General features: G+C 45.9%; 6 protein-coding genes and 2 long non-coding RNA genes across 10 annotated transcripts; 5 read left to right on the forward strand and 3 right to left on the reverse strand.

The window, feature by feature from the left end:
- The first annotated feature begins 29 nt into the window (after positions 1 to 29).
- Positions 30 to 6,487, forward strand: LOC9640753 (E3 ubiquitin-protein ligase KEG). Of its 2 annotated transcripts, XM_024659804.1 has the most exons (16): positions 30 to 1,054; positions 1,122 to 1,496; positions 1,562 to 1,789; positions 1,845 to 1,964; positions 2,019 to 2,346; positions 2,399 to 2,556; positions 2,616 to 2,773; positions 2,831 to 2,952; positions 3,003 to 3,137; positions 3,185 to 3,309; positions 3,388 to 3,492; positions 3,551 to 3,784; positions 3,841 to 4,174; positions 4,225 to 4,413; positions 4,464 to 4,766; positions 4,823 to 6,487. In XM_024659804.1, the coding sequence occupies exons 1-16, from the start codon at positions 330 to 332 to the stop codon at positions 6,050 to 6,052; spliced, it is 4,869 nt and encodes a 1,622-aa protein (XP_024515572.1). In that variant the 5' UTR covers positions 30 to 329; the 3' UTR covers positions 6,053 to 6,487. The 2 variants fall into 2 exon arrangements, with proteins under 2 accessions (XP_024515572.1, XP_002985855.2); XM_002985809.2 differs by having other exon boundaries at positions 3,185 to 3,492.
- A 1,411-nt stretch (positions 6,488 to 7,898) lies between these two features.
- On the forward strand, positions 7,899 to 8,110 carry LOC9640362. Its single transcript, XR_002990285.1, has 2 exons — positions 7,899 to 7,954; positions 8,012 to 8,110. It is a non-coding gene; the product is annotated as an uncharacterized LOC9640362 (long non-coding RNA).
- Positions 8,111 to 9,490: 1,380 nt separating this feature from the next.
- Positions 9,491 to 12,768, forward strand: LOC9640363 (phosphoinositide phosphatase SAC6). The gene is made up of 22 exons (XM_024659771.1): positions 9,491 to 9,621; positions 9,685 to 9,858; positions 9,925 to 9,999; positions 10,068 to 10,195; positions 10,255 to 10,346; positions 10,404 to 10,458; positions 10,519 to 10,575; positions 10,628 to 10,661; positions 10,721 to 10,801; positions 10,858 to 10,964; positions 11,018 to 11,104; positions 11,156 to 11,233; positions 11,290 to 11,360; positions 11,419 to 11,517; positions 11,565 to 11,664; positions 11,725 to 11,833; positions 11,883 to 11,955; positions 12,002 to 12,095; positions 12,156 to 12,242; positions 12,290 to 12,356; positions 12,406 to 12,541; positions 12,609 to 12,768. The coding sequence occupies exons 1-21, from the start codon at positions 9,600 to 9,602 to the stop codon at positions 12,531 to 12,533; spliced, it is 1,818 nt and encodes a 605-aa protein (XP_024515539.1). The 5' UTR covers positions 9,491 to 9,599; the 3' UTR covers positions 12,534 to 12,541; positions 12,609 to 12,768.
- Positions 12,769 to 12,897: 129 nt separating this feature from the next.
- Positions 12,898 to 13,501, forward strand: LOC112340787. Its single transcript, XM_024659773.1, has 3 exons — positions 12,898 to 12,990; positions 13,048 to 13,086; positions 13,141 to 13,501. The coding sequence occupies exons 1-3, from the start codon at positions 12,913 to 12,915 to the stop codon at positions 13,462 to 13,464; spliced, it is 441 nt and encodes a 146-aa protein (XP_024515541.1). The 5' UTR covers positions 12,898 to 12,912; the 3' UTR covers positions 13,465 to 13,501.
- Positions 13,210 to 14,352, reverse strand: LOC112340788. The gene is made up of 5 exons (XR_002990268.1): positions 14,295 to 14,352; positions 14,072 to 14,203; positions 13,694 to 13,998; positions 13,570 to 13,639; positions 13,210 to 13,504 (listed from the first exon to the last, which is right to left on the reverse strand). It is a non-coding gene; the product is annotated as an uncharacterized LOC112340788 (long non-coding RNA).
- Positions 14,353 to 14,375: 23 nt separating this feature from the next.
- On the forward strand, positions 14,376 to 17,061 carry LOC9640364 (probable polyamine oxidase 5). Of its 2 annotated transcripts, XM_024659772.1 has the most exons (3): positions 14,376 to 14,977; positions 15,093 to 16,435; positions 16,481 to 17,061. In XM_024659772.1, exons 2-3 carry the CDS (start codon positions 15,108 to 15,110, stop codon positions 16,752 to 16,754), a joined length of 1,602 nt encoding a protein of 533 aa, XP_024515540.1. In that variant the 5' UTR covers positions 14,376 to 14,977; positions 15,093 to 15,107; the 3' UTR covers positions 16,755 to 17,061. The 2 variants fall into 2 exon arrangements, with proteins under 2 accessions (XP_024515540.1, XP_002985859.1); XM_002985813.2 differs by having other exon boundaries at positions 14,380 to 14,977; positions 15,093 to 17,061.
- LOC112340779 lies at positions 16,771 to 17,583 on the reverse strand. Its single transcript, XM_024659761.1, has 2 exons — positions 17,050 to 17,583; positions 16,771 to 16,985 (listed from the first exon to the last, which is right to left on the reverse strand). Exons 1-2 carry the CDS (start codon positions 17,581 to 17,583, stop codon positions 16,950 to 16,952), a joined length of 570 nt encoding a protein of 189 aa, XP_024515529.1. The 3' UTR covers positions 16,771 to 16,949.
- Positions 17,584 to 23,060: 5,477 nt separating this feature from the next.
- On the reverse strand, positions 23,061 to 27,326 carry LOC9640754. The gene is made up of 6 exons (XM_024659872.1): positions 26,262 to 27,326; positions 24,893 to 26,203; positions 23,843 to 24,839; positions 23,688 to 23,793; positions 23,486 to 23,638; positions 23,061 to 23,428 (listed from the first exon to the last, which is right to left on the reverse strand). Exons 3-6 carry the CDS (start codon positions 24,013 to 24,015, stop codon positions 23,069 to 23,071), a joined length of 792 nt encoding a protein of 263 aa, XP_024515640.1. The 5' UTR covers positions 24,016 to 24,839; positions 24,893 to 26,203; positions 26,262 to 27,326; the 3' UTR covers positions 23,061 to 23,068.
- Positions 27,327 to 27,538: the final 212 nt, after the last annotated feature.

Raw genomic sequence — 27,538 nt, forward strand, 5'->3', positions numbered from 1 at the left:
TTGGCGGGTTTATGACCATGTGTAATGGACCGCCCGCCATAGCTGGACTTTAGATTAGGGTTTTGACGTAGCAGCGATGGAGGGCGACGATAGGGCGGAGCGCTTGCGGGCGGCAGCAGCATTCCTGCTCGCTTGCGGGGATTGGACGCTAGCTGAGGAAGCAGGAGCTTGGATTTGCCAGGAATTCGGCATTTCGGGAGCGAAGGTTTTGCGGGAGGGCAAGGCCGGGCGACGAACAGAGCTGTGAATCGAGGTATCTAGCCGCATTTGTGTGAATTCTGGGAGGAAAGAGAGGGTTTCTGGTGCCGCGGCGAGGGGAAATCTCGAGAATGAAGCTCCCGGTGTGCTCGGTGTGCCAATTCACGTACAATGAGGAGGAGAGGGTGCCGCTGATGCTCCAATGCGGCCACTGTTTCTGCAAGGAATGCCTGGCACAGATGTTTGCGCGGTGCACGGATCACACCCTACTGTGCCCGCGCTGCCGCCAGCCGACCAAGGTGGGTAACAGCGTCGAGACCTTACACAAGAACTTTGGCATGCTATCTCTCATCCGGCGAGCTCCATCCGAGTGCCGGGCGGACGAGGACTCGGACGAAGAGGAGGATGAACAGGACGACGTGGACGAGTGGCTCGGTGGTGGCGGTGGGATTTATGGAAGCTCTCGCCTCGCAGCTAGCCCGAGATGGTCGTCAGCGAGCTGTAGTGGGATCCCAGTGGACTTGGGATCTCACATCATGCGGCTGGTTAAGCCGCTTGGAACTGGTCCTCGAGCTGGTCAGGATGTTTGGTCTGGAACACTCTCGGGCCCCGGAGGATGCCGTCACAAAGTTGCCGTGAAGAGGATCGATGCGGCCGCCGGCATGGAGCTGGAATGGGTCCAGGCGAAGATCGAGAACTTGCGTCGCGCGGCGATGTGGTGCCATAATGTGTGTGCCGTGTATGGTGCGTGCAAGAAGGATGGCAAGCTTTGCATCGTCATGGACAGGTACCAGAACTCGGTGCAAAGTATGATGCAGCAGAACGAAGGTCGGCTCACGCTGGAACAAATTCTAAGGTATGATTGTTGCTTGTAGTCTTTGCTCACGCGTTAAAGGTCTCCTTTTTCTTTTTGTACTTCACAGGTATGGTGCTGATATTTCCCGTGGTGTTGCCGAGCTCCAAGCTGCGGGAATTGTGTGTCTCAACTTGAAGCCGTCGAACTTTCTGTTGGACGCGAAGGGGAGAGCTGTTGTGTCCGACTATGGAATCCCCGACGTTTTGAAGCGGCCGAACTGCAAGAAAGGTCGTGGCAGTGGAAATGACGAGGAAACGCCGAGTGGTCATTTCTGCATGGAGTGTGCCATGCTGAATCCTTGCTACTTGGCTCCGGAAGCTTGGGAGCCGCTACGAAAGACAACAATCAACCTGTTTTGGGACGATGGGAATGGGGTATCGGCGGAGTCGGATGCCTGGAGCTTTGGGTGCTCTCTAGTGGAGATGTGTACAGGAGCCAAACCGTGAGTTCTGCTTTGTCGCTTTTTCGATTCGTAGTTGAAACCCTCTCTTATGTTTTTCAATCCAGATGGGCTGGTTCAAGTCAGGATGACATTTATAAAGCTGTTGTAAAGAGCAAACGCTTGCCTCCTCAGTACAACGTTGTTGGTAGTGGGATACCACGGGAACTTTGGAAGATGATTGGAGACTGCTTGCAGTTCAAAGGTTCAAAGCGGCCGAATTTCCACGCCATGCTTGCTATGTTTCTTCGCCACCTTCGAGAAATGCCATCAAGTCCTCCTGCAAGTCCAGACAAGTAAGCTTGTATACGTTTTGTTGGAAGGCTAAAAAAAATTGAGGGGGTCTTTCAGTGATCCGGCCAAAAGTTCCGGAGGAACGGAGCCTTCACCTTCGTCGACTCTAGACTTTTCCGAGGTTAATCACACTTACCTTCATCAACTTGTGTCAGAAGGGAATGAAGATCGAGTGAGGTAGACACATTGGTCAAGTAATTTGAATATCAACTTTTCTGCATTATGTTTCAGGGAGCTCCTTGCGAAGGCCGCTACAGGGCGTTCAATCCGAGCTCTCCTGGAGAGCCATAACAGCGATGGACAAACCGTGCTGCATATTGCGGCCCTGAGGGGGTATTCTTCTATCATTGAGCTCATATGTAGCTACGAAGAGGCAGATGTTGAGATTCTCGACAAGGATGGGGATACCCCTCTAGTTTGTGCCGTTGCCTCTGGAACACCGGAGATCCTAAAGGCGCTTATTCGGAAAGGCGCAAACGTAAATGCACGTTTAAAAGACGGGCTCGGTCCATCAGTGGCACACGTCTGTGCTTTCTATGGCCAACCTGACTGCATGCGGGTATTCGATTTTTCTCAAATATTCTGGCACGGAACTAACGTCTATCAAATAGGAGCTTTTACTGGCTGGAGCGGATCCACTTGCAATTGGAGATGATGGTGACTCGGTTCTCTATCAAGCCGTGGCGAGGCGAAATACGGATTGCGCCGTTGTCATTTTGGAAAATGGTGGCTGCAGTTCAATGGCATATCGCAACGCGGAGAACTTTACGTATGTCATTTCTTAACAGCTTTTCTATCAGTTCTCTTTAACCGGCTGTGTTACTGCAGACCTTTGCATATGTGTGTTCTCACAGCAAACGTTGCTGTTGTAAGAAAATGGGTTGAAATTGCGTCGATTGAAGACATTGAGAATGCCATTGAGATTCCGAGCCCTTTAGGAACAGCCTTGTGCTTGGCATCATCTCTTAAAAAGGCTCACGAGGAAGGTATGCTATCAAAGGTGCATTTATAGTCACACGGAACTCTGTTTCATATTGGTGCAGAAGCGAGAGAGCTAGTGAGATTGTTTTTATATGCTGGAGCAAACGGCGATGCAATGGATCCAGAGCAAGGCCAGACGGCCTTGCATGTTGCAGTTGCTGCTAACGACGTTGAAATGGTTAAGGTATTCAATATTGTGTAAGAGAGGAAGTTTGCTAATGTGATTTTTTCTAGACCATCCTTGATGCTGGCGTAAGTATTGACGTTCGTAATGCACAAGGCTCTACTCCGCTTCAAATAGCACTAACAAAAGGATCAAAACAATGCGTACATCTGCTTCTTGATCGCGATGCCAGCTGCACTATACAGGTTGGTCTTTCTGGTTTCAGATTTGAATCTCACTATCGGCGTTGCAGGATGAAAATGGGAATACTGCACTTCATATAGCTGCAGAAATGGCGAAAATGGTTCGGGAAAACCTTGATTGGATTGTAATTATGTTAAATAAAAGTGATGCGGCCACGGACATAAAAAATCACAGGTTAGTATTCTTTTCAGAGCTTTTAGTTTTTCTGTTTTTTTTTTACAACTTTTTTTGTTTTTCTTTTTTACAATACAGTGGAAAGACTTTACGGGATTTACTCGAAGCTTTGCCCCGTGAATGGATTTCGGAGGACTTGATGGATGCTCTAGACGAAAAGCAAATTCAGTTGTCACCAACAGTGTAAGTGCTGTATTTTGATGTCAATAATTTTCGTTACTAATATTCTTTTTGGCTGTAGCTTCGATGTGGGGGACTGGGTAAAATTTAGAAGGACGATAAGCACGCCTCGCTATGGATGGGGTAGTACAAGGCCGTCGAGTGTTGGCTTTGTCCAGAACATAATTGATGGAACTACACTCCTTGTTTCTTTCTGTTCCGGGGAAGCTAAAGTGGCAGTAGACGAGGTTGTGAAACTCATTCCACTGGATCGTGGTCATTCAGTAAGACTCAAATCAACCGTGAAACAACCAAGGCAAGCTTTTCTCCTCTTCGTTTTTTCTTTCTTTTAACATTTCCTTTATGGCTTAGATTTGGTTGGCGCGGTCAGTCTCGAGAAAGCATTGGAACAGTATTATGTGTTGATGACGATGGAATTCTTCGAATTGGCTTTCCTGGTGCATCACGAGGATGGAAAGCTGATCCTGCCGAGATGGAAAGGGTCGAAGAGTTTAAAGTCGGCGATTGGGTTCGCATTCGACTAACTCTTACGTCTGCAAAGTATGGTTTGGGGTCCGTAACTCCCGGTAGTATCGGAGTCGTACACAGTATACGTCCTGATAACAGCTTGTTAATCGACTTCACTTACCTCACAAGTCCCTGGCATTGTGAGCCCGAGGAAGTGGAGCGAGTCGAACCTTTCAAGGTACAAAACATTTCATATTTGTTTAAAGGCTCTCAACAGGTTTCTTTCAGGTTGGAGATCGCATCTGCGTGAAACGATCTGTGGCGGAGCCTAAGTTTGCATGGAATGGAGAATCGCACCACAGCATTGGAATGATCAGTGAAATCGCGAGCAATGGTCTCCTTCTTGTGGATCTTCCTTCACGGTCCACGAACTGGGAAGCTGATCCTTCTGATGTGGAGATAATTGAGGACTTCAAGGTATGTCTTTTATTAAAAATCGAAAACCTTACTTAGTTTCTACTTCTCAGGTTGGTGACTGGGTTCGTATCAGAGCTTGCGTGTGTTCACCGAAGTTTGGCTGGGAGGATATAAACCGGGCAAGTGTTGGTGTTGTGTTCTACCTTGACGAGTGCGACATGGGTGTAGGCTTCGCTCACCGCAGTAAGGCTTACACTTGTGCCATCACCGACGTTGAGAAAGTCACACCATTTGAGGTGGGACAGGAGGTCCGCATAGCTCCAGGGATAAGCGAGCCCCGCTTAGACTGGTCTGGTGAAACATCTGCATCCAAAGGCAGAATATCACGAATCGACATGGACGGAACGCTAAATGTAAGAGTTTTCATTTGATTTATGTTGTATTAATTCTCGTGGGATTTCTGTACCAGGTGAAGGTGGCAAACAGAACTACGATGTGGCTTGTGGCTCCCGGAGATGCTGAAAGATTGTCAGGATACGAGGTAGGGGATTGGGTCCGGCTAAATCTTCCAACAGGATTGAAGCCCAGCTACGATTGGCACGGGTCTACAAGCGAAAGTGTTGCGGTGGTTCACAGTGTCTCCGATTCCGGGTACTTGGAACTATCAGGGTGCTTCAAGTCTGGCCGCTGGATGGCACACTATACGGAGGTGGAAAAGGTTCAGGTTCTTCGTGTTGGACAGCACGTAAGATTTCGACCAGGAATATCTGAACCACGGTGGGGGTGGCGAGGGTGCACAGCGAGCTCTAGAGGTGTCATAATCGGGGTCCATGCCGACGGAGAACTGCGGATAGCATTTCCCGGACTGAAGACTCCCTGGCGTGGAGATCCTGCCGACCTTGAAAAGGAGGAGATTTTCGAAGTAGGCGACTGGGTGAAAGTGAAAGACGATCTCCAAGAGACCAAGTATGGTTGGAAAGGTGCTCGGCCAGGCAGCGTGGGAATAGTGCAGGGAATCGGCTATGAAAACGGAGGTGACTACGACGAGCGTGCACTGCTCGTGGGATTCTGCGGTGAACAGGAAAGGTGGATCGGCCTACCGTCGGAAGTGGAAAGAGCCATGCCTCTGAAAGCCAGCCAGAGGATACGCGTGAAAGCCAGCGTCGCGCAGCCGCGGTTTGGATGGCCGGGACACGACCACTCCACGATCACGACGATCACCACGGTGGACGCGGATGGAAAGCTGAGAGTTTACTCGCCGGCGTCGCAGCGGTCGTGGGTGCTGGATCCAACCGAGGTGGAACTTTACGAAGAGCAGCCGATATGCATCGGCGACTGGGTGAGAGTGAAACCGAGCGTTCCATCGCCAACTCACCAGTGGGGGGAGGTGACGCACAAGAGCATCGGCGTGGTTCACAAGATCACTGACGACGGGGACTTGCGAGTAGCGTTTTGCTTCCTGGAGAGGCTGTGGGTTTGCAAGCCGGGGGAGATGGAGCGCGTGGAAGCGTTTCGGATAGGTGACCGGGTACAGATAAAGCACTCGGGGAACGAAACGCTGGCGAGCAGAGGTGTGGTCTATGGAGTGGACGCTGATGGAAGGCTGCGAATTCAGTTTGCTCGTCGAGAGGGGAGGCCCTGGATTGGAGATCCCGCGGATGTTGAGCTCGAGCAAGGTGGTGCTACTACTACGACTTAGAGAAGTTCTGGGTGTTCTTCCGAGGATTTGCTGGCTAGGCGGTGGATCGATTGACGGTCAGTCCTCTGGTGGCGCTGCGATTCTTAACACCTGGGATGGTATAGAGCTGCTGCTATGACTTTGAGAAGTTCTTGAGTGTTCCTTCTTCTGCGGATTTGCTGGCTAGGCGGTGGATCGAGGGTCCTCTACTCCTCTGGTGGTGCTGCGATTCTTAACACCTGGGATTCGAGCATGAGGTATAGAGTTCTTCTCTCTTTCTCGTTTTCTTTTTTCTTTTCTCTTTGCTTTCTTTTTTTTTCCTTTTCTTCTCTTTTTATCGTTCAAGGAGAAGAACCAGGTTGGAATCGCATTGCCACCAGGTTCATCGCTTATTCGATAAATCTCATTGATGTAAAAATTGGAGAGTTTAATAGAAATTTGAGGGTTATATGAGTATATTCCAGTGCCGTTGGTTCAATTAGTTTTAAACTGTGTAATTAGGCTCATTAACTCAAGCACGCGATGCGCCGCAAAGCATTGGACACTTGGAACATCCAAGTGGATTTTGCCGAAACAGAACAAAACTACATGGCCAAGATCTCAGGTTTGGAAAAAATAAAACACTTAAGCGTACCAAAGTTTATCTCAGTGGGCATCCACATATATAAAGTGCTAGGAGAGCAAAGATTCTTCCCCAAAAGAACATGTAGACGTTGCCATCTGCTCGAATTTTAATGAAGCCAAGATGCCGGAGAAATCAGTCATACCACGCCCTGGGAGATTGCCCCAAACCATAGTGTGCTTTCTTGAGTCAAACAAATGTCTCTTTGCCTCAGTAGAAAAAACCTTCTACAAAGACCTCCTCCTGGATCTCTCCATACTTCACATCGAGCTGGTGAGCTTTGAGATTCCAGCGAGCTGCAATCCAGAGAAGTCAAATGGACCACAAGTGAAAATGTTTCTGAAAAAATCAACTCCCGCCACCTGGGAAACTTCCATGACCAAAAAGGTAAGATGCGCGCAACAAGAAATCCCTCGTTTGGCTCACGCGACTAGAGACCCAAGCTCTAGCCGCCACCGCCACCGGTGGCCAAGGACAACAAGTGGCATCCTCCAGGTATCGCTCGATTCTCCCGCCTGCCAGGTAATCAATCATGGCGGTCGCTCATGGAAACCTAATTATTTGTGCCACCCAGGCTGTGATCGCGCATCGGAGCTACATAAAGCTCTCCTCAAGGTCCTCTTTGCTTCGGCCCTCCAGGTAAGGGATCCTCGATAAACAGGATGATTTAAAGCTCGTATCTTTTCAACACCAAGAACGGGGTATAGCTACCGGATGAAGGCTTACAGCAGCAGCAGCAACGGGCAGCACAAGAAGACTTACGGCGGCAGCAGCAACGGTCACTGCAGCAAGGCTTACGACGGCAGCAGTAGCAACGGGCAGGACAAGAAGGCCTACGGCGGCAGCAGAAACGGGCAGCACAATGTGTTCACAAAGGAAGAGCCCAAGGACGTGGACATTTTTGCAATCGAGAACCCTGCCGAACGCATCCGAGCAAGGTAAGCAAGATTGAGTTTGATCTTTACTTGCTTTTGTTTGTAACAGGTACGAGATCATAGGAACTCATCGTCCGGGTGAGAAGGAGGGATTACTCGTCGACCAATGCAGAAGCTGTAAGCAGCGAGGCCATTGGGAAAGACACTGCAAGGGGGTAAGAAAGCTCACTTATTCTGAATTTTCCAGATTTGACATTTTGTTTCTTTTTCTAGCCTGGAGTGGATCCTTTTGCTCATGAACAAAAGAAATGCTACCTCTGCCTAGCGAAGGGACACGACACTTATCACTGTTGAAGAGATCCCTTGCGAAATGAGGACTGGGCAGAGAGGACTTACACTGGACCAATGAAGAGACTTCTTCTTGATGTTTGTATCAGTTTCTATTCTCTGTTTCTTTGTATGTTTACTTGTGTACGTTTTCAGGTGGGTTATATCGTTCAGGTAGCAGACTTCCCGCAATACCATCCTCGTTTCTGCGTCCAACGGATTGAATACGAAAACCTCAAACGGATCTGCAAAAAACATCCAGACTTGGGAATCTTCATTGTGCCTCGGCCACCCCGTCCTCTTGCGGCCCTTATCTGGGAATATTTTCAGCGACTGGATGACGAAGCAGGCCTAGGCTTCGAGTTTTACAGATCCGATGAAGAAGTGCCTCCAGGGTATGACCGGTATGCAGCTGCAGAAGAAGCATGGACTGAAGAACTGAAAAATGAAGCGAAGCATTGAAAGGTGATGTGTTATAGAATAAGTACTATAGATATTAAGCTACAAAATTATGAGATAATACTTTGAATCATGATGAAGCTAAGCTGGATTGAGCACATGGAGAAATATAAGTACCTAGTCAATCAACACCTCCTGTGAAAACTGAAGTAGAGGAGCCCATCACATCAGTGGCAAGGGCTTCCAATCAACGTACATAGGTGGGGTGTCAAACACACCTATTACATGACAAAAGTAACAATAGTGGCTTTGTATGGAGCAAAAGTTAAGTCCAAGACTATAAGCATTTCATCTCAGCAGAATTTAGGGTGTACAAGGTTCTATATCTGGAGACAAGCTTACTTCCAATGGAGATTTTCTCTTGGAGACATTGCATCATGTATGTGTGAAGTGCATACTTTCTCCATAGGCAGAAACTTACAGATGCAGCAATTGCTGAATCACAACACATGGCCCAAGTGCTTGGAAAAGGTTAGTGGCAGACTCTCGAGATATGGACAGCCACCCTTGGCCATGACTTCTCCACATTGATGATAGAACTATTCGAACAATTGGAGTTTTGGACCTGGCAATCTCTAACGTTGGTGTGACGCTTGGATGAATCCCTTTTGGAATTTATGTGAACACCATCAACCCGAGGTGCCAATTCGGTTTCACAATCTATAACAACCTCACCCCCTTGCAATCAGAGAATCTTGCCAAGATTGATAATGGAATTTGAACATTGTTTGAAACCGTTGCTACTGCCTCTGCACCACATGTTATGAAGAAGTTTGAAGATGTGGAGCATGTGGTCAACAGGCAAATGTTTGGCCAAGGACATTTGTAAATTTCTATGAGAAATGGAGATCAAACACCAATCCTTAGTCATTGATGCCATGCTTGTGATCATATTGCAGCTGAGTTAGAAGCAAAACAAGGGTGACAACACTTCTCATTGTAAATGCCAAGGATTGTGTTGAGGTTCCAACCCAAGATGCATCAAGAGGAGCAATAGGCAAGTTGGTGAAGTTGAGGGCGGGGACAGAAGGTGTGGTGGCGGAGCTTAGCAAACAAATGGCTCATAAACATGATAAACTAATTATGAATTATTTTAAAACTGTATCAAACTTTAATAGGTGATCAGAATATTCATGGGAATAGATAATTAGTAAGCTCTGCTTTGCCCTAATTCTCTCTCTTTTGTTCTTCGAGAATGCAGCCCCCCAGATTAGGTCTTAGCTAGCGGGATTCTCTCTCGATCGATCATGGTAGCTCGAGCCGACTAGGGAATCCACCGTATCGCATGGTAGCTGATGTGAATCTGTGTAAGCGGCATCGAATTCCTTGCTTGTAGCTCCGATGGATGGGTTTTTGTGCGATTGTGGCAGCTCCTCCGGGGATTATGGTGATGGAGAGGGAAATGGCGCAGTTCTCGCAGCTGCCGCGGCTGTGTGCGTCAATGCGGCTCTTGGAATTTCCAGAGCGGTATGTCTTTGAGCCGATGGACGGACCTCATCGGCCTCTTTCGTTTGATCGCGTGACTGGAGAAGCGTCTCTTGTTGGTATGGTAGATTTTATTTTCTTTTGTCTTCGTCAATGAAAGTTTTTCTTTCTTTTTCTCTTTTCAGAAGTCATGCCCATTGATCAAGACGTGCCATCTTCTACAGTTTATGGAATCCTTGGGATGATCAGACTACTGGCAGGCATGCTACTCTTTTCTAAAGTCTGGACAGCATTTTTTTTTTTTTTTTTCGATTTGCGCGTGTTTCAGGAACTTATATCTTCGTGATTACCTCGAGGGATGAGACTGGAACTTACCGCGGCGTGCCAATTTTTAGAGTGTCGTCAATGAGGATCCTGGAATGTAATGCACAGTTTGAAGGCCTAGGTGATGAAGAGGTTGTAACAGCTTCTACGCTCGTCCTGTCTTAAAGCTTACTGTGTTTCTTTCTCTGCAGAAGAAAGATGAGGTCCATTTTCTAAGCCTCTTGAAATCAGTGGAGGCATCTCAAGGACTGTATTTCTCCTTCGAGACGGACTTGACGCTTACGTAAGTATGAAGCTCGTTAATTGTAATGTCGCTGCTGAAGGCGCTATTTTTTGGCAGCACGCAGCTATCGCATGGAGTGCTAAAACCAGAATTGCAGTCGCTCTGGAAGATGGTACAATTTCTTAGTGCAGTTACTTGAAAAATCATGCTTGTTTTTTCGTTTCCCTCACAGGCAGATCCCAGATTTTTGTGGAACAGGCACTTGCTAGAGGAGCTTATCGAAAGGAAGGTCAGTAGCAGATGATGCGCCCTCAATTGAATTGACGTTCTACTCTCTGCAGCTGGAACCGTACATACTGCCGGTTATTCAAGGCAATATCCACACCCTGGGGATAGTTTTTCTAAAATGCTTACGACTCCTTAACATGACACACGCTATCAGACAATGCAGATATTGATAGGAGACAAATTGGCAACTATTGCTTTGCTGTCGAGACGCTGCATCCGCAGAATTGGTAACACAGCTCTTTTGATTTTACTCCTGTTTCAATTTGTCGGTTTTGCACTGTAGGTACGAGGATGTGGCGAAGGGGAGCAAATCTTGAAGGCTATGCTGCTAACTTTGTTGAGACGGAACAAATACTTGAGGTTGATGGTTATACTGCATCATATGTACAGGTATTCGTCGTGTTACACTGAAGTCTTTGTGATTTTTAAACAGTAATTTGCAGGTTCGGGGCTCAATACCTGTAGTATGGGAGCAAATAGTGGACCTCACGTATAAACCAACGATCCGGCCTTTGTGTCTAGATGAAACGGTATGCTTTTAAGTCACTTGATCATGAAATGAATTCACCTCCCGTGATCAGCCTAAAGTGGTGGAGCGTCACTTCCGTGACATATCAAAAAGATATGGTTCTGTTGTGGCGGTAGACTTGATAGACCAGGTGAGGCTGCCGTATGTATGCAATATGTGTATTTATAGTGTGCAACTCTTTTTCAGCAAGGGAGTGAAGGGGTCTTGAGTTTAGCATATGCAAATGCTATGCAAAGGCTCGTAACTGACAAGCTACGGTAAGGATGCAGTTTATTTCATAAGTTTGTGGTTATCAATATTCATTTTCATGTGCAGCTATGTGCAGTTTGATTTTCATCGTATATGTGGTCACATACACTTTGAACGTCTATCCGTGCTTTATGAGGACGTGAAAAACAGTATTCTCGAACAGAGGTACACGCAAAAATGTTGCCGCTGTTGATGTTTGCTGCTTTTAACAGGTTCTTCTTGGCCAATGCCACTGGCGACGTCGTTCAAATACAGCTTGGTGTTATTAGAACTAACTGCGTGGACTGCTTAGACCGGACAAATGTTACTCAGGTTCCGAACTTGACAAGCTAAAAGAAAAAGAAACTAATATCTCGTTTGTGTTTTCTCTAGAGTTTGTTTGGAAGGAAAGCACTAGAGACTCAGCTTCGGCATCTCGGTGTTTTCAAGGCTTCAGATACAATACACAAGGATCCAAGTTTTGACGCGAAATTCAAAGCAAGTAAGTTCATTGTATTTTCAATACAAAAAGCCTTCACGAATGCGCGTAGTGTGGGCGAACCACGGGGACGAGATAAGCATACAATATTCAGGAACCCCGGCGTTGAAAGGGGATTTCGTAAGGTAAGTCTGAATTGGATATGCAATCTTCCGTCTGACTCTGTGATAGATACGGGAAGCGTACCGTTTTTGGCCTCATTCGCGACGGCTTTAATGCACTTGCTCGATATTTCTACAACAATTTTACAGACGGTGTCAAACAGGTAATGTGTGCCCCCACTGCAAAGAGACCCCTGATGGTGACATGTTCTGACCCTGTCCAGGACGCCATGGATCTGGTAGCCGGTCATTACACTGCTGCACGAAACAAGCCATCACCTTTCAAGCTGAATGGCCTCGAAGCTCTGGCTGTATGAAAGCTTTTTGCTGTTCAAGCTCTAACATGTCATTTTGGCAGTACCTTCCATTCGCTTCAGCTGTTATGCTCACAGGATTAACAATGACGACTGTATCATTGCGGCAAGGTATTAAGAAATCCTAGCGAGAGATTTGACTGTAAACTCTGTTTTGCAGTTGGCCAAGATATATACCAGTTTTTTTACTCGGTAGTCTGGGCCGGTCTGACAGCGAGCACGATGGCTCTGGTCAAAGCAAACGGACGCCAATTTTGTAACAGACCTCGGCTTTGCGCGCTTCATTAAGAACTCAGGTACTTCGAAGTCGCACAGGCAGGTGGTAGTAGACTTCTACTCACATCACGTCTTTAAATGGCGCAGATTTGGCGAATCGACTCTGGAATTCCTCCAAAAGATAAGTAGTTTCTGATGTTTAATATCCTCTCATCCTTGCGAGCGCGAGCCGCGAGTCCGCGACTCATATGCAAACGCAGCAAGCGAAGAAGAAGAAGTAGAAGAATGTTCACTCGTTGGCTCGAGAGCTCCTGTACATACGTGACTTTGTTTAAGAGGCAGTGAGATCCGGTTGAGATATTCACCCATGTTACAGGTACTGTGGGTATGTGTCCCCGGCTAGAATGGACAGCAGCTCTGTCTCCTTGGACCTTGCAAAGAGCATGTGAGGATGTGGAGCGTAAATGCTGTTGCCGAGAAAAGTTTTTTCTTCTCGTCGGGCCAGCGGAACTTGACTCCCCGTTGCAAGGCAAGCAAGTTTTCCTAAGTTGTATTCTAATCTTTCTCTCTTTGTTGCTTGTGGCAGAAGCTGGTGATCAAACGTCCCAGCGTGTCAAAGAGCGAGGTAAGATTTTCTTTCCATTTGTTTTGGGGTTTGAGGCTAACAATGTTTACGCAGTGCAAACTGTCACCACCAAACGCGGTGGATTTGTTTGATCCAAACGCTTTGCATTCCAGTGAAGAGGAAGAAGAAGAAGATCATATGGATGGATATGCATTGACATCACGTAAATTAACTGGCGCTGAGTACACCTCATTGACAAGGAGCTGTTATCGTGTGGAGGTACTTTGGCGAGTAGAATTGTTTGGGTGTGTTTGCTGTTACTGGAACAACTGTGACCCCTACGTGATTTGTTTTGTCTGTCGCTGTTTCGCTCGTCGTCGTGTGGCGTCGAAAGCTTTGGCTGCTTTGTTCGTTTCTAGTGAACTTCCATCTATATAATTTGGACGAGCAAAATGTTAAAGAATAGTTTTCAAAAGACCTGCACGAACACGAGCTCAGCGCTGATAGATTTATGTAGCTTGGAGCCAACAAAAGAGCGCCCACCTTCTTTGCGACTTCTTTTTTAAAAGGCTTCCTTCTCTGGCATCGATCGAGCAAACACCATTCGAGGACACTGCAAAGAGTGGTATCAGCAAATGACAAGAGCCAAAAGAGCATGAAAACTTACAGGAGAACTCCAGCTTTGGTGTCGGCAGCGTCGCGAGAGTACCGAGAAAAGTGGTGAGCGAGACAAGCGAAAAGCAAAAGGAATGCCTTCCCTCTTCCAGGATCGAGATATTCAGTTCCGCTGGAGCAAGCAAGAATCTTTTGAAAAGCTCCAGACGTTGAGAGGATCGCAAGCAGCAGCAGCAGCAGCAGCCACCCCGTATGTTGGGCATGATTCCCAGGCGAGTTTTTGTACTTCCGATATGTTCCAAGGGAACATATCGATCGGAGCGAAGTGTCTTGCGCGCGTTTTCCACCCCCTCTCGTCTGCGAGAAAATGATTCAGTCGAGACGACCAAAGCTAAAACAAAAAAGCAAAAGCTCTCCACTAGAACATTACCTGGACTGGACGATTCTTCCTTCGACCCGAAGTGTTAACTGTTTCGCTCTCTCTCTCTCTCTCGCTCTCGCTCTCCAGTTCTCACGTCACGCCGCCCTGAGCTTTGGCAGCGGCACGTCCAGTATATACAACCTACGTCCACAGGCAACATCAGTAGTTGGACCACAGCTTACTGTGCAAAGAAATGAAAAACAAATGCAAAGGAAAGGTGTAGAGGACAAACCGCAGAGGGGCAAATGGTCCAAAATCCAAAATGTTGGCATCCATATCGCAAGTTGCTGTGGTGTTCTAGGGACGAGGCCCCCACTCTGTGCTTACTGTGCCGGTCCTATATAAATGGACCGCGACCGCTCATAGAGACCCACCACTGCTCTCTCTCTCTCTCTCTTTCAACTCCTTCAAGTGTGTGTTTGTCGCAACAGCAGTTCATCACAGCTTCTCACTGCAGCAGCAAGAAAAGGGAGCATTAGTTAGCAGTAGTGGAACAAGTGTTGCTTGCGGTGGAATAGCAAGCCAACAGCAAAGAGAAAAAAGGAAAAGAATCTACCTCGGCTTTTGGTACCTCTGTGCCAATCCTTTTCTTCCTCGTGCCTCCGACTTCCCCTTGCTGTGATCTGTCTCTCTCCCCCTCCATTCTGCAGTGTCCAAAGACAGGCCAGCTCGCATTCCAGTCCCCGACTTTCTTCTGTCTGCCTTTTCTTCTGATTAGCGCTGCGCAACTTGTCCCTGCCACTGCCTTGTCAAGGCTTGGCATTTTCGCTTCAATTGAGCTTCTCCTCTTCTCCTTCTCAGACTTGCGGTCGTTTAACGTCTCGTCGAAGTGGAAACGAAGCAATGACCTGCGCAACCAGCGCAATCGAGCAACGCTGTGCTTGAATCTTCTCCTCCAAAAAAGCTCAACGTCAGGTACCGCATGCATGATTATAATCATAAGCATACCCTCCTTCTCCATTCAACTCCCTCGTGAAGATGAAGTGACCAGTTCGTCTTTCGCTTTTCCTTTCCTTCTTCCTTCCATCAGGCCTTGCGAAAGCTCATGGAGCTCAAGAAGCTATGCGGAAAACCCCGCGTGATCGTCATTGGAGCCGGCATTTCGGGCCTCTCAGCAGCTCGTCGCTTGTACTCTTCCCCTGCTGCTGCTCGCGACTGGCAAATCACCGTTTTGGAAGCGAGTGACAGGATCGGCGGCAGAATCTTCACGTCCCAATTCGACACTGGAGAGCAGATTGAGATCGGTGCTACGTGGATTCACGGCGTCGAAGGCAGTCCCATTTTCGACATCGCTGAAAAGTCCAGAGCACTCCACGGGGATGTTCCGTTTGAGTGCATGGACGGCTTTCCGGAGCCCCCAATTGTCAAAGCTCAGGGAGGAGTCACTGTGCACTCCACCATTGCACACGACGTTGCCTCCCTCTACAGGCAGCTCGTCGACGATGTGAACGACCGGAGAGGAGAGCCACCGGAAGTAACCGCGGAGACGCTCGAGCATGGAGACTCTGGCAACCTGGGGTCGTATCTTCGTCGTGGTTTCGAAAGTTTTCTCGCCAAACAAGCTGCTACACCTGCTGGAGTCAATGCTGCTGAATTGCTGCTCAAACAGGACAACCCCTCCATCGCTTCCAGCGGCTGGAACTTGAGAGCTCTTCAAGAAGGTGTCTTCACAATTCAGGAGAACTGGGAGCGCTGCGTCACTGCTGCCGAGTCGCTGCACGATCTAGACCTCCTTGCGTTCAACGAGTACTGGGAGTTCCCTGGTGAGCAGATAACCATAGGTAAAGGATTCTCCTCTGTTGTCCAGGCTCTCGCCAAGAGCTTGCCACCCGACACCATCCGGTTCCACAAGAAAGTCGACAGGGTTGTCTGGACTGATGTAGCTCGAACTTCTGCTTCCTCCGGGTATCCTGTCCAGCTGCATTGCGAAGACGGCTCCACCTTCGAAGCTGACCACGTTATCGTCACGGTCTCTCTCGGCGTTCTCAAGGCAAAGGCTTTGGAAGAACAGCAGCTATTCCAGCCTCGCCTGCCCGACTGGAAGCTGGATTCCATAGAGAAGCTCGGCTTCGGTGTCGTGGACAAGCTGTTCGTCCTCGTCGAACCTCCTCCAGATGGCTCTCAACATCCCAACTTGCAGTTCATCCACAAGTCTCAGGCAGACGCTGACGAAGACGAGGTCCCTCGTTGGATGCGGAAGACTCATTCCCTGTATCCCATCCATAAGAAGTCCAACGTGCTCGTTGCGTGGTTCGCTGGAGCCGAGGCAAAGGAGATGGAGAAGCTGTCCGACGAAGAGATTGCCCGAGGTGTCCAGAAAACTCTCGCTGCTTTCGGTGACAAGCGTCGAGTTGCAGGTCTGGGGTCACAGCGGCAGCATTGTTGCAATGGTGGCGACGCCAGTTCTAACGGTGGCACGCACAGCGGCAAAGTTCACGTAGCTCACGGGTGCTGGAATCGGAATCCTTTGTTTCTCGGCTCCTACTCCTACGTCGCAGTTGGTTCCAATGGTGATGATATCGACCACCTTGCAGCCCCGGTTCCACGTCTAAGTGACTCAGGTCCTCCATTGCAGTTGCTCTTTGCCGGTGAGGCAACTCACAGGGATCAGTATTCGACGACGCATGGTGCTTATTTCAGCGGACAAAGGGAAGCCGATCGCCTGATTCAGCATTACAAGGTCGCGAGTTAGAACCGCAATGAGAAAGTATTTCTAAACGGCATGAGCGGCAGCAGTTTGATGCGTCTTCTCTAAACATCAAGGAGGCCTTCTAAAACCAAAAGAGGACGATCGTATTACCTTGTTGATAGCGAATTTTGGAAGGTCTGTCGCCTTCCAGCAGCTTTTTTTTTCCATGCCTAGTATGCCTTACGCGTGTTGATTTGGCTATGTAGTCGTGGTTGCACTTGCACAGAAGAAGCACTGGCATGTCAATCACATATATAGTGAGTGCGATAATATAAAACATGGAGAATGAGAAAGATACCTTCGGTTGGAATAGTTGGCTAGCTCTCGCTTGCGGAATCTGTGGAGACAGTCCATATCCTTTGCAACGGATAAGGTTCCACCTCCGTGGTAGTGCCGACAAAAGCTTCATCAAGTTACGTTTCTCCCAATCATTGGAGTGCTTCCCTGAAGCATCACCTAGTAGTGCCAGAATTGCTGCTCTGGGATTATAGTGGACGTGAAAGCAATCATCACAATGGCCGTGAGCGATGGCGACGAAGAACAGCGAGCAAAGGCTGAAGGAGTTGCGAAACTTTGACCTGTTTAAACGGAGCTCTGTCCTCACTAGCCAACCTCCTCTGGAGAAAAGATGATCAGGATTGATCCTCGGGAAGTTCAAGCCTGGATGAATCCACGTCGAGAGGACGTCAGCGCCAAGTGAGAGTTTTGACACCTTGACGAGACGACAACACTCTTTTAACCACCTTTTCTTCCGCTGGCTTCTTCTGAGCACCCAGTAGCTGTCTTTCATCCTGCCAAGACTAGAAGGCCCAGCCCACGAAGCACTGCCCATGTTTTAGAAACCATAAGAGAAAGCTCCCCCTTCTTCTTCCTGGTTTCTCCACCACTTTCTTAATCTTTTCTTCTCGCTCGTACGTCAGCTAAGTAGCTTAGAGTGATTCCCACGGAGCAGCGCTCTGGCTCGAAGCTGGCAATGGGAAGAATTCTAAAAAATCTGGCCACTGCCCGACCTGTGCCCTGCCCTCTTTCTTCCCTTCTCCTTAAATTTCCTTCTGGGACGATGGAGATGGAGAGCGACCCCACAGCTGCCCCGTCTGTCACTGAAGTCTTTTCTTCCACATTTCCAATGCTTCTCGCTCCTTAGATGAATGCGCGAAAGAAAGAGGGTACCACTGCCGGATCCCCTGAGATATCGAGAGCTGAGCGAGAGAGAGCCTGGCGTCATACCTCGAGGACGAAGCCCTCCTCCGCAATAAGAACCCTAAACACTTTACAATTTCCCGCCAAATTTTGGAAAAGCAAAGAGCCCTATTTAGTGATGGAGCATGACATTTTTGAAGAGAAAAGCATCAAAACTACGAGTGTGTGCTCTTGCGTGTTTTTCACTCTATTGATACCTTTCCTGGAATGTTTCTAACTTTTTGATTTGCTTAAGTGGTGGATATAATGCTTGGATATTCTAAAATATTCTACCATCTAATTCTTTTAGATTAATGTTGGCCCAAGAACAGATTGTGCCCTGCACTTAAAATGTGTTAGTGAGAGAGAAGCTAAAGAAGAATTAAGGTTCTAGGGAAAAATCCATTTGATGGCACTTATGTTTATGGTTAAACTTTAAGCCACACTTTCAAATAAAACTACTCAAAAATCTGGGGTTCTGCCAGGTATTTCTTGCAGAAAACATCATTAGAAGCCTTGAGTTGTTTTTTTTCCAGGTCATGGGAGACGAATCAAATTTAAAAATGTGGAAGACAAAAATGCAGCCCTTGAGTCCCTTGTAGCTAAGGAGGAAAAACTTCTAGTCTAATTAGTTTTGAAAGATTTGTGTAAATTTTTTAGTTTTATTGATAGAATATAAATGTATAGCATACTTCGATAATCATTGCTTAACTAAGCTATCAACAATTATATCATGCTTAAAATGATCACAATATAATTACTATAATTTATTTGATTATTATTATATAGTTACTCAAAGAGTTCATTGTAGAGTATAATACCAAGTCATTAATCTAAAATAATCTTGGAACTCTCACCAAAAACCTAATTCTCTTCTAATAAAAGCTTTTAGAATTCTTAATTATATCATATATTGATCAATTGAACTAATAAGTGAATAATTTTTTAAGGTTAGGTTTTTAGATATAATATTTTAAATATGAAAGTTCATTGATGAATTTCTATATTATAAATCTATGTAATGCTCTATTGGATTAATTACTTCAATGCCATAGGACATGGATTTGTGAGTGCATAGAATATATATCAAAATCTTACTATGTTAATATTAATATATGCCATCATAACCATATATTTGAACCTTACATCATCTCTTTTTCTCATAAGGATGGAATGTAATTAAGGTTTTTTGGTTGATAAATTAGAATCTAGAAGAACTTCAGGAGGAGGTATCAGTGGATCTGTATATGGTGTAATTTATTCCTAATCCCTTTGTATGAAGCACTTCAACCATTATATATATGCATAATTTCTAAAGGATTGATTTATTGAATATCATGCCAAACTTCATAAACTTGCAATCTAATTTATCACCACACTCAATATGGTCACTTTAACTAAGTAAAGAGCCTTTTAGACAAATCACGTATTATATGATTGAGAAAACAAACTAATAGTAAGTCATTTATTTTGTACTTTACAGGTGGATGCCAATAAGAGTTATAGCACCATTGTTATCTCACTTGTATGCAACCAAAGTGTTTTAACAAACTCTATTCAAACAAGTAAAAGAATGCTCATCAAATATTTTTCCCAATATCTAAGCTCATGATAATTGTGAAGGTAAACTCAACTCCATTAAAAGTATTACATCATGATTATATAAAAGTTTATATAGTGAAGTATTAATGAAACTTTGAACTCTTGTAACATACACATCCTGAAGAAATCATCTTAATCTAAATGTTTAAAGTTTAAATATTTTGTGATCATTCATTTGAAGATCCAAATAAGCCATTCCACTAAACCATCCATCTAAGCACTCTTGATAGTGTGGCATATCTCTAGCCTAGATATTAAGATGTGAATGCGTCAACCATGAATGCAAGATCATTATCCGAAAGAATCTAATTAAGGAAGAAATATCCAATAGTAGTCACTGATGCATTAGCAAGACCACTAACTTTCACCTAGCGAGTCAAGTAATTGGAAGCAATAATGATATATTCTTTGTGAACAATTGAACATGGAAAAGGCCCCATTAAATTCAAATGCCATTAAATTCAATAAGAGGAAGTAAATTTTACTCTACACTTTGTGGATATTGAACATTAACTATAATAATTACTAACAATATAGAATCCTCGTCTAGAAATGACACTAATGCTGGAATAACAGATTTGTAAAGAACATGAAAAGAGAGCAAAATAAAAAGTAGAACTTGGAAAAGGGCATTAGCATTAACTATACAACTCCCTTAATGATGAATAACCTCAAAATTATATATCTAAAACTTAAAAGTCCATTAAACCAACCATATGAAGTACCATAGCATGATTATCTTTTAGTAATGTCTGAGAACCATGCAAATATCCATGAAACAAATTGTTACTAAATATTCATTCTTTATTATAAAGTAATTTATTTCCACTGATTATAATGTATTACTCATATATACAATAAGATAACACTGAACAAATATATTTGTGCTTTTTTACATCAACACATCTCTTAAACTAATATCAAAAACATCCACATACAAAGTAAAAGGACAAAGTGTAATTAGGATACACTAAAATTAAAAGAGTTATCAATAGCTCTTTCAGATTTAAAAGTGCTATTTTGCAATCTTTAAACTTGATGAAAGATGATATTGATGGCTTTACCAATACTTATAATTGTGCAGTATGATATAAAAAATGATCAATAAAATAATTGAGATATTACATTTTACCTAAAAAGTATTGCATATTATTCATACACTTTAAGTAGAGAACTTTATAACAATTAAAAGTTTGTCAGAATTAACTTTCAAATTTTCACAAGAAATATAATACCTAAAATAAATTATATCTTTAGATCCAAATATACACTTTGATTGCTTTAGCTTTAAACTAAATTCGCACAATCTATTTAACACCTTGCAAACATTACAAATGTGCCCTTCTTACATCCCCTATGAGTGCATTAAGACATCATCAATAAATTCACTAATCACTTTTGGCATGTCGCAAAAACCCTCATTCGCTGGAAAATTTGCCAAAACATTGTTCAAATTTAAAAGCATCACTAACTTCTACAAATCAAATGATGTACAAAAAACAATTTTAGGAACATTTGTTTTAGCCATTGACATTTACTAACACTTTAAAAAAAAAATTAATTTGATGAACCAACTACTTTTCTAAAAACAATCTAGAAAATTAGTAATGTGAGGAAGAGGGTACACATTCAAGATAATCACTTTATTTAACTGACAATAGTTGATATAGAATCAAATACTCCATAGGCTTTGTTATAAAATAATATTTATATGTTTAAAGATTTTAAGACTTTTGGATAATACCCTTCTTTAGCATCTCCTTGACATTTGCAAAAAAAATCTTTATCTCCTTTAATGATTGATGTTGAATAAGAATTTTGATTGAACAAGCTTACTTATAATGTTACTTCATTGATAATCAAGCCATTGTGATTTTTATATATTATTCTAGTGATTGTGAGCAATGTGTTTACGAAATTAATTACTTAAATGATAATTAACCCCAAAGTGCTTAATAGTGATGCTAATTAGTATCTGTGCCAATGACAAAAGCACAGTTTCCAACAGTATACTATAAGCTTGTCTTCTTCAAAGCCAGCTCAAAAGAAGATGTCATCACAGATGATATCAGAGTACTAAGAACCACACCTTCTTGACCACACGCATGAGCCTGGCAGTTGAGAATGATCTTGCCTAGCCGTGGCTCCACTCTAACCTTGGCCAGTTTTAATACGAAGTTCATGAGCCTCTAGTTCTTCACTTCATCATCCTTAGCTATGGCTTCCAACCACTACAAACTCATCATTGCGTGACTGATAGCACTGACGCTGGGAGGCTCCACAAAGATGAAGTTTTCCACATTAGTGCCAGAAGCTTGAGAACTACTATCCCCATGTGCAAACGGGAAATTTCAGAAGTCCCTAGCAGCAGACACTAGAACTAGCGTGCCTTGCATGACCAGCTCTTTGAGTCACAGAATTGCCATAAGCTCCAACATTATCATCCCAGTCTGTGAATCAAAGATGGCTTGCTTTGACAATCCTGGATCCACCTAGTAGCCGAAAAAGTCAACTACATGGTTCAAGGAAGATCATTGTAAAAGTACCTGATTCCTGGTATCGTCAAAGACATCTCGGCGATATTTGTTGCAAAGACTATCTTTCTCGTACCAGCTGGTGCTGCCTCGAATACCAGTTGCTGATCCTCTTGACGAAGCCTTCCATGAAAAGGCACCACAAGCGTACATGGCATATTTGCCAGTCGCCCATTCGATATCCGTTTGGGACTTGAAAAAAGCTATATCCCCGTCATCAGCGTCCCTATGGAGCTCACAAACTCTTGTCCTTGTTACATGGTTGTCGATGTTGGCATTCCTGCGCAGTTCGTAGTGGATCTCAACTGGGTACTTCCTTCCAGGAACGACAAGTGTTCGATGCGAAAGTAGTCGCTGAAAAGTTCCGCATTGGCTGTAGCTGGCATGATGATGAGTCTCAAGTCCGACCATGCACGCATACATTCCTTCAGTACTGCTAGGAGTAAATCGATGCTCAGGCTTCGCTCGTGTGCTTCATCCACCACAATGCAGCTGAACCAGTCGAGATTTCTAGTCGAGAGATAAAGTTGAAGCAGTACGTGATCCGTGGTGTAGACCATTTTGGCAAGGTCCTGTTGATCCCTGTATAACAAGGTGCCAATGGAATTTATCTTCTCGTAACAGCCGTGGCATCCTTTGGCAACCCGTCGAGTAAGAGCAAAAGCTGCTACTTTCCTTGGCTGTGTACAAAGGATGGACTTGAGAAACAACCATCACATAAATATTGAACGAGTTGAGTGCTCTTCCCAGACTAATCAACACAGTAACCTATAGATTAATGCAAAGAAACTAGATGATAAAAACTTCTGGAGGTTCAGGCCAGAAATCAGTCTTGCTTCTTGCGGGGACGATCGCTTCCAGCTCCAGCGAACCCTAAAACCCTGGGAGAAAAACGTTTGAGCGGGAACATTATAGCCTCTAGTGTCACGATGGTTTAATTTCCAAGGTCTAGATGCCTTCTATTATTAAACCTTTCCACTCCTATCTATTTTTACTTTATTTTCATTCATTCATTCGTATACTGTTTAGCAGAGAAGCATACTCAAACTCATCCAGTTCTCCTTTGCTCTTCAATTCTTCAATCAATGCTTCATCTGCAGCTGCATACCGGTTATACCCTGGAGGCATTTCTTCCTTGGATTTGTATAACTCGAAGCCTAGGCCTGCGTTGAGAAATCCATCGAGTCCCTGAAAAGCTTCCCAGATTTGAGATGCAAGAGGGCAGGGTGGCCGAGGCACAATGAAGATTCCCAAGTCTGGATGTTTTTTGCAGATCCGTTTGAGGTTTTCGTATTCAATCCGTTGGACGCAGAAACGAGGATGGTATTGCGGGAAGTCTGCTACCTGAACGATATAACCCACCTGAAAACGTACACAAGTAAACATACAAAGAAACAGAGAATAGAAACTGATACAAACATCAAGAAGAAGTCTCTTCATTGGTCCAGTGTAAGTCCTCTCTGCCCAGTCCTCATTTCGCAGGGGATCTCTTGAACAGTGATACGTATCGTGTCCCTTCGCTAGGCAGAGGTAGCATTTCTTTTGTTCATGAGCAAAAGGATCCACTCCAGGCTAAAACAAAAAACAAAGAGTCAAAAATTCAATAAGTGAGTTTTCTTACCCCCTTGCAGTGTCTTTCCCAATGACCTCTCTGCTTACATTTTCTGCATTGGTCGACGAGTAATCCCTCCTTCTCACCGGGACGATGAGTTCCTATGATCTCATACCTGTTACAAACAAAAGCAAGTAAACATCAAACCATATAAGCTTGCTTACCTTGCTTGCATACGATCGTAATCGTCCTCGATTGCAAAAGTGTCCACCTCCTTCGGCTTTTCCTTTGCGAACTTCCTGTTGCTGCTGCCGCCGTCGTAAGCCTTCTTGTGCTGCCCGTTGCTGCTGTTGCCGTCATAAGCCTTCTTGTACTGCCCGTTGCTGTAAGCCTTCATTGTCGGAAAGAAAATGTCCAGAACCAACAGGGAGCTATACCAGATCGATAAGAGAGCCAGAGGCTAGGGCGCTAGGGCGAGAGGATATAAAGCCCTATATATAGCCTTGTATTGGTTTAATCAATAAAAGCTTCAGGCTTCCGGCCTGGGTACGTAGCCGAGCGTTTCAAGCGCAAAGAAAATGAGCTCTTGAGGCAGTCGACAAAACCTGTAGCTCCCCCCGCTCAAGGCCCGAAAACTCCCACGGAAGCTTTGCACAGCTCGTCCATCTACTGCGCTGTGAGCAAGGCCGCGAAGTCGACAACCCTGGCAGCCTTCGCAAGTCCATCCCTGTTCCTGATGCTCGATCCAAGCTGGTTGGCAATGCTGTCGCGGCAAAAGCTGTGGCCTCGAGCCCCTTCGGGCATAAACACACCGAACAATCCTTTTGCTGCGTCTATTGCCACTGCTACTGCTGGATTGCTTCCTTCTTCCAGACGCTGACGATCTGTGCTTTGCTTGCTCCAAGCACTCATCCCCGTGCACGCCACCGGTGGTTCATGCTCACTGCAGCTCCCACTGATTTTTCCAGCCCGGCTAAGTCGACCCCGTATTTTCCCAAACACAGCTCTCATCATCCCAAGAGGAGCTCCCGTCGCCTCGCAGTGAGATCTTCTGGTTGCATCTAACCATGGCCGGTTTCCTCTTCAATCTTCTTTGCCAGGCGAAGCCCCTCTCTCGTCTTCATTGCAGCTTTATCCAGCAGGCCCTTCGAGAGGAGAGTCTTCCACCAGTTGTCCTGCCTTGCACCGAGCCACACCTTTCTCGTACGCCTTCGGAGATACCTTCACACAGTGGTTTCCGAGTGGAAAACGAAAATTGAATAAGAGTAGCATACCTTCAAAGTCGCACCTAGTGTGTTATCCGCCTTGAGCTGCTCCATTCCCTTGGCAGAGTAAAGTGTAGACGGGAAGAGAAACTCCGCTTTGCATGTAACTTTCTGCCACGCCTTCCCCACGCCTCAGACATCCACTTTCCTGTGCATGAAAGTATCACGGCATCGATGCAGCAAACGCGCCAGCTTTGAAAGTGTCGAGTTTCACCGCAAGTTGGGGAGAAGCTGTGCGTCAAAAGGCGACCAAACCCCACTTTGTCTGAGGTGACGCTCCAAAATCTGGAGATGCCTTCACCTCACTCATCAAACACTATCTCTTTCACCATCCAGACACGATCAGAGTCACGGGCGTTCGGAATCTCAGCTGCTTCTCGATGCACTCGTTCTGAAGCCAGCACTTCTGTCTCGCCACTGTTGCCATGACAGTATACGTGCAGCTCGTTCATGCGGCTCTCGATCCTGGACCTTGTTTGGCTGACACCTTTGGCCTCGAGCTGCTTTTGTAGCAAAGCTAGTCCGCTCTGTTCTTTGCCGCGAACTCTAGCCATGAGAGTGTTCCCCAAGTTCGATATGACCGCTCTGTGACTCCAAATCATACCCGAACGATCGGCCACCCATTCGGGATCCACGACGGTCACGCAGCTCAAAAACTCCCTCGACGAGCAGAAAAATACCAGCCCCAGTGGACAGTCTCTGGATGAATGTGAGCCTCTCGACCCAGTCGTATCCGATTCGCCCGTTGCCAGAAAACTGCCAGCTTCTCCATAAAAGCCGACGTGACGATCTTCCTGATTGTCTCGTCCTTCAGGCCTCTTATCTGTTCCTGGAAGCTCCTCAGTGACTTTGCGTTGATGCTGTACACGTCCAAGAGGTTGAACAGGTCTCCATGCCAATGAGATGGTCGTCGAACTTCGACGGTCGAAGATGATATCAAAGGAATGAGAACCAGACCACAACTGTCGAGAATGTTCTTGGTGTTAATCCGAAGTTCCCAGTTCTTTACTTCATCATCCAGCCGCTGCAAACTCGTCATTGCATGCCTGATAGCGCTGATGCTGGGAGGCTCCACGAAGTCAAAGTTTTCCACGTCCTATATGCCTAGTGCCAGAAGCTTGAGAACTACTATCCCCATGTGAGAACAGCAACGCCATGTCGTCAAAGTCTTCATCGTTGTACAATCTGTAGCTGATACCAGAACTCGTGCGACCTCTTTGAGTTGCGGAGCTTTGACTGATTGCATTAAGCTCCAGCGTTGTCATCCCAGTCTGTGGATCAAAGATAGCTTGCTTTGACAATCCTGGATCCACCAAGTGCCTAGAAGCCGAGAAAGCGACATGGTTCAAGGAAGATCATCGTAAAAGAACTTAAGTACCTGATTCCTAGTATCGTCAAAGACGTCTCGGCGATATTTGTTGCAGAAACTATCTTTCTAGTACCAGCTGTTGCTGATCCTCTTCACGAAGCCTTCCATGAAGAAGCAGCACAAACAGCGTATTTGCCAATCGTTTACAGACCCATTCGACATCCGCCTGGGACATGAGGAAAGCCCATCGGCCTCCCTGTGGAGCTCGCAAACTCTTTCCATTGTCCTTGTTACGTGGTTATCGATGTTGGCATTCCCGCGCAGTTCATAGTGGATCTCAACCTAGTACTTCCAGGAACGACAAGTGGTTTCGATGCCAAAGTAGTCGCTGAAGAGTTCCGCATCGGCTGTAGCTAACATGACAATGACTCTCAACATTCCCTCAGTACTGCTAGGAGTACTGAAGGCTTAGGCTTAGTTCCTGTTCTTCGTCCACCACAATGCAGCTGAAACCGGTCGAGATTTCTAGTCGAGAGATAAAGTTGAAGCAGTACCAAGGTGCCAATGGAATTTATCTTCCCGTAACAGCCGTGACAGCAGTTCCCACTGAGCGACCGATTCTTGCATCCTCCTGGACTATTTCTCACAGTTCTAGTGAAAAGTTCTTAACTTTGTTGTTCCTCCTTCGTGCTATCGTCTTTAGGATACCCTTTACCGTGTTGCAGCTCCTCAAGCGACCAATTTAGGCAGTGAAGACAAACCTTTCCAAGGATCTCGCCGTTTTCTTGTTCGGACCACTGCTCGGATGAGCTACCCTGGGGATCCCTCAAGCGAAGACCCAAAACTCATCCAAGGGCTCTTCCCTCAAGCGAAGACCCAAAACTCCACCAGGGAGGCCGCAGCCTTGTCGAGGTAGCAAAGCTTTGAACCGCGGCTGGAATGATGGCGCCACACCGGCACCAACGCCTCATCCGGCGGCTGCGGTCCGTGAGTAGCAGCACCGCGTTGCGATCTCTCCAGCTCGATGAAAGCGTAGGCCCATGGATCGCTGCGCTGCCTGGGCACACACACGAAAGCGTTAGATTCCTACCAGGGAAGCGGCAAGCAAAAACTTCGACGATTCTACTGCCGCGATGATTCTAACGCCAAGATTCAGGCCAGAAATTTCTCATAAAATGCAGTCTTGCCTCTTGATCCATGGCGCCGATCGCCCGCCGCTAGCGCCAATGCGAACCCTAAAATCCTGGAACAAAAACGTTCGAGCGGGAAGGAGCTCTACCTTCCCAAAAAAGCAAGCTTCCATATCTTCTAGTGTAGGTTTTTTCCATAGCCATGATGAGTACATT

Source organism: Selaginella moellendorffii, unplaced genomic scaffold (genome assembly GCF_000143415.4).
Source record: "Selaginella moellendorffii unplaced genomic scaffold, v1.0 SELMOscaffold_70, whole genome shotgun sequence".
In the NCBI taxonomy this organism is placed as follows: Eukaryota; Viridiplantae; Streptophyta; class Lycopodiopsida; order Selaginellales; family Selaginellaceae; genus Selaginella; species Selaginella moellendorffii.

Excerpts from the sequence above, each read along its gene's own strand:
- LOC112340787 (XM_024659773.1), top strand. The coding sequence starts at position 12,913 with ATGTGGAGCGTAAATGCTGTTGCCGAGAAAAGTTTTTTCTTCTCGTCG. Across the intron at positions 12,991-13,047 it reads ACTTGACTCCCCGTTGCAAG|AAGCTGGTGATCAAACGTCC; the intron begins GCAAGCAAGTTT and ends TGCTTGTGGCAG. Across the intron at positions 13,087-13,140 it reads CCAGCGTGTCAAAGAGCGAG|TGCAAACTGTCACCACCAAA; the intron begins GTAAGATTTTCT and ends ATGTTTACGCAG.
- LOC9640363 (XM_024659771.1), top strand. The coding sequence starts at position 9,600 with ATGGTAGCTGATGTGAATCTGT. Across the intron at positions 10,965-11,017 it reads ATACTGCATCATATGTACAG|GTTCGGGGCTCAATACCTGT; the intron begins GTATTCGTCGTG and ends AGTAATTTGCAG. Across the intron at positions 11,361-11,418 it reads CTCGTAACTGACAAGCTACG|CTATGTGCAGTTTGATTTTC; the intron begins GTAAGGATGCAG and ends TTTCATGTGCAG.
- LOC9640753 (XM_002985809.2), top strand. The coding sequence starts at position 330 with ATGAAGCTCCCGGTGTGCTCGGTGTGCCAATTCACGTACAATGAGGAG. Across the intron at positions 1,497-1,561 it reads ATGTGTACAGGAGCCAAACC|ATGGGCTGGTTCAAGTCAGG; the intron begins GTGAGTTCTGCT and ends TTTTCAATCCAG. Across the intron at positions 2,953-3,002 it reads ACGACGTTGAAATGGTTAAG|ACCATCCTTGATGCTGGCGT; the intron begins GTATTCAATATT and ends GATTTTTTCTAG.
- LOC112340779 (XM_024659761.1), bottom strand. The coding sequence starts at position 17,583 with ATGGGCAGTGCTTCGTGGGCTGGGCCTTCTAGTCTTGGCAGGATGAAA. Across the intron at positions 16,986-17,049 it reads GCCAACTATTCCAACCGAAG|TGCTTCTTCTGTGCAAGTGC; the intron begins GTATCTTTCTCA and ends TTGACATGCCAG.
- LOC9640364 (XM_002985813.2), top strand. The coding sequence starts at position 15,108 with ATGGAGCTCAAGAAGCTATGCGGAAAACCCCGCGTGATCGTCATTGGA.
- LOC9640754 (XM_024659872.1), bottom strand. The coding sequence starts at position 24,015 with ATGAAGGCTTACAGCAACGGGCAGTACAAGAAGGCTTATGACGGCAAC. Across the intron at positions 23,794-23,842 it reads TACGATCGTATGCAAGCAAG|GTATGAGATCATAGGAACTC; the intron begins GTAAGCAAGCTT and ends TGTTTGTAACAG. Across the intron at positions 23,429-23,485 it reads TGAAGAGACTTCTTCTTGAT|GTGGGTTATATCGTTCAGGT; the intron begins GTTTGTATCAGT and ends GTACGTTTTCAG.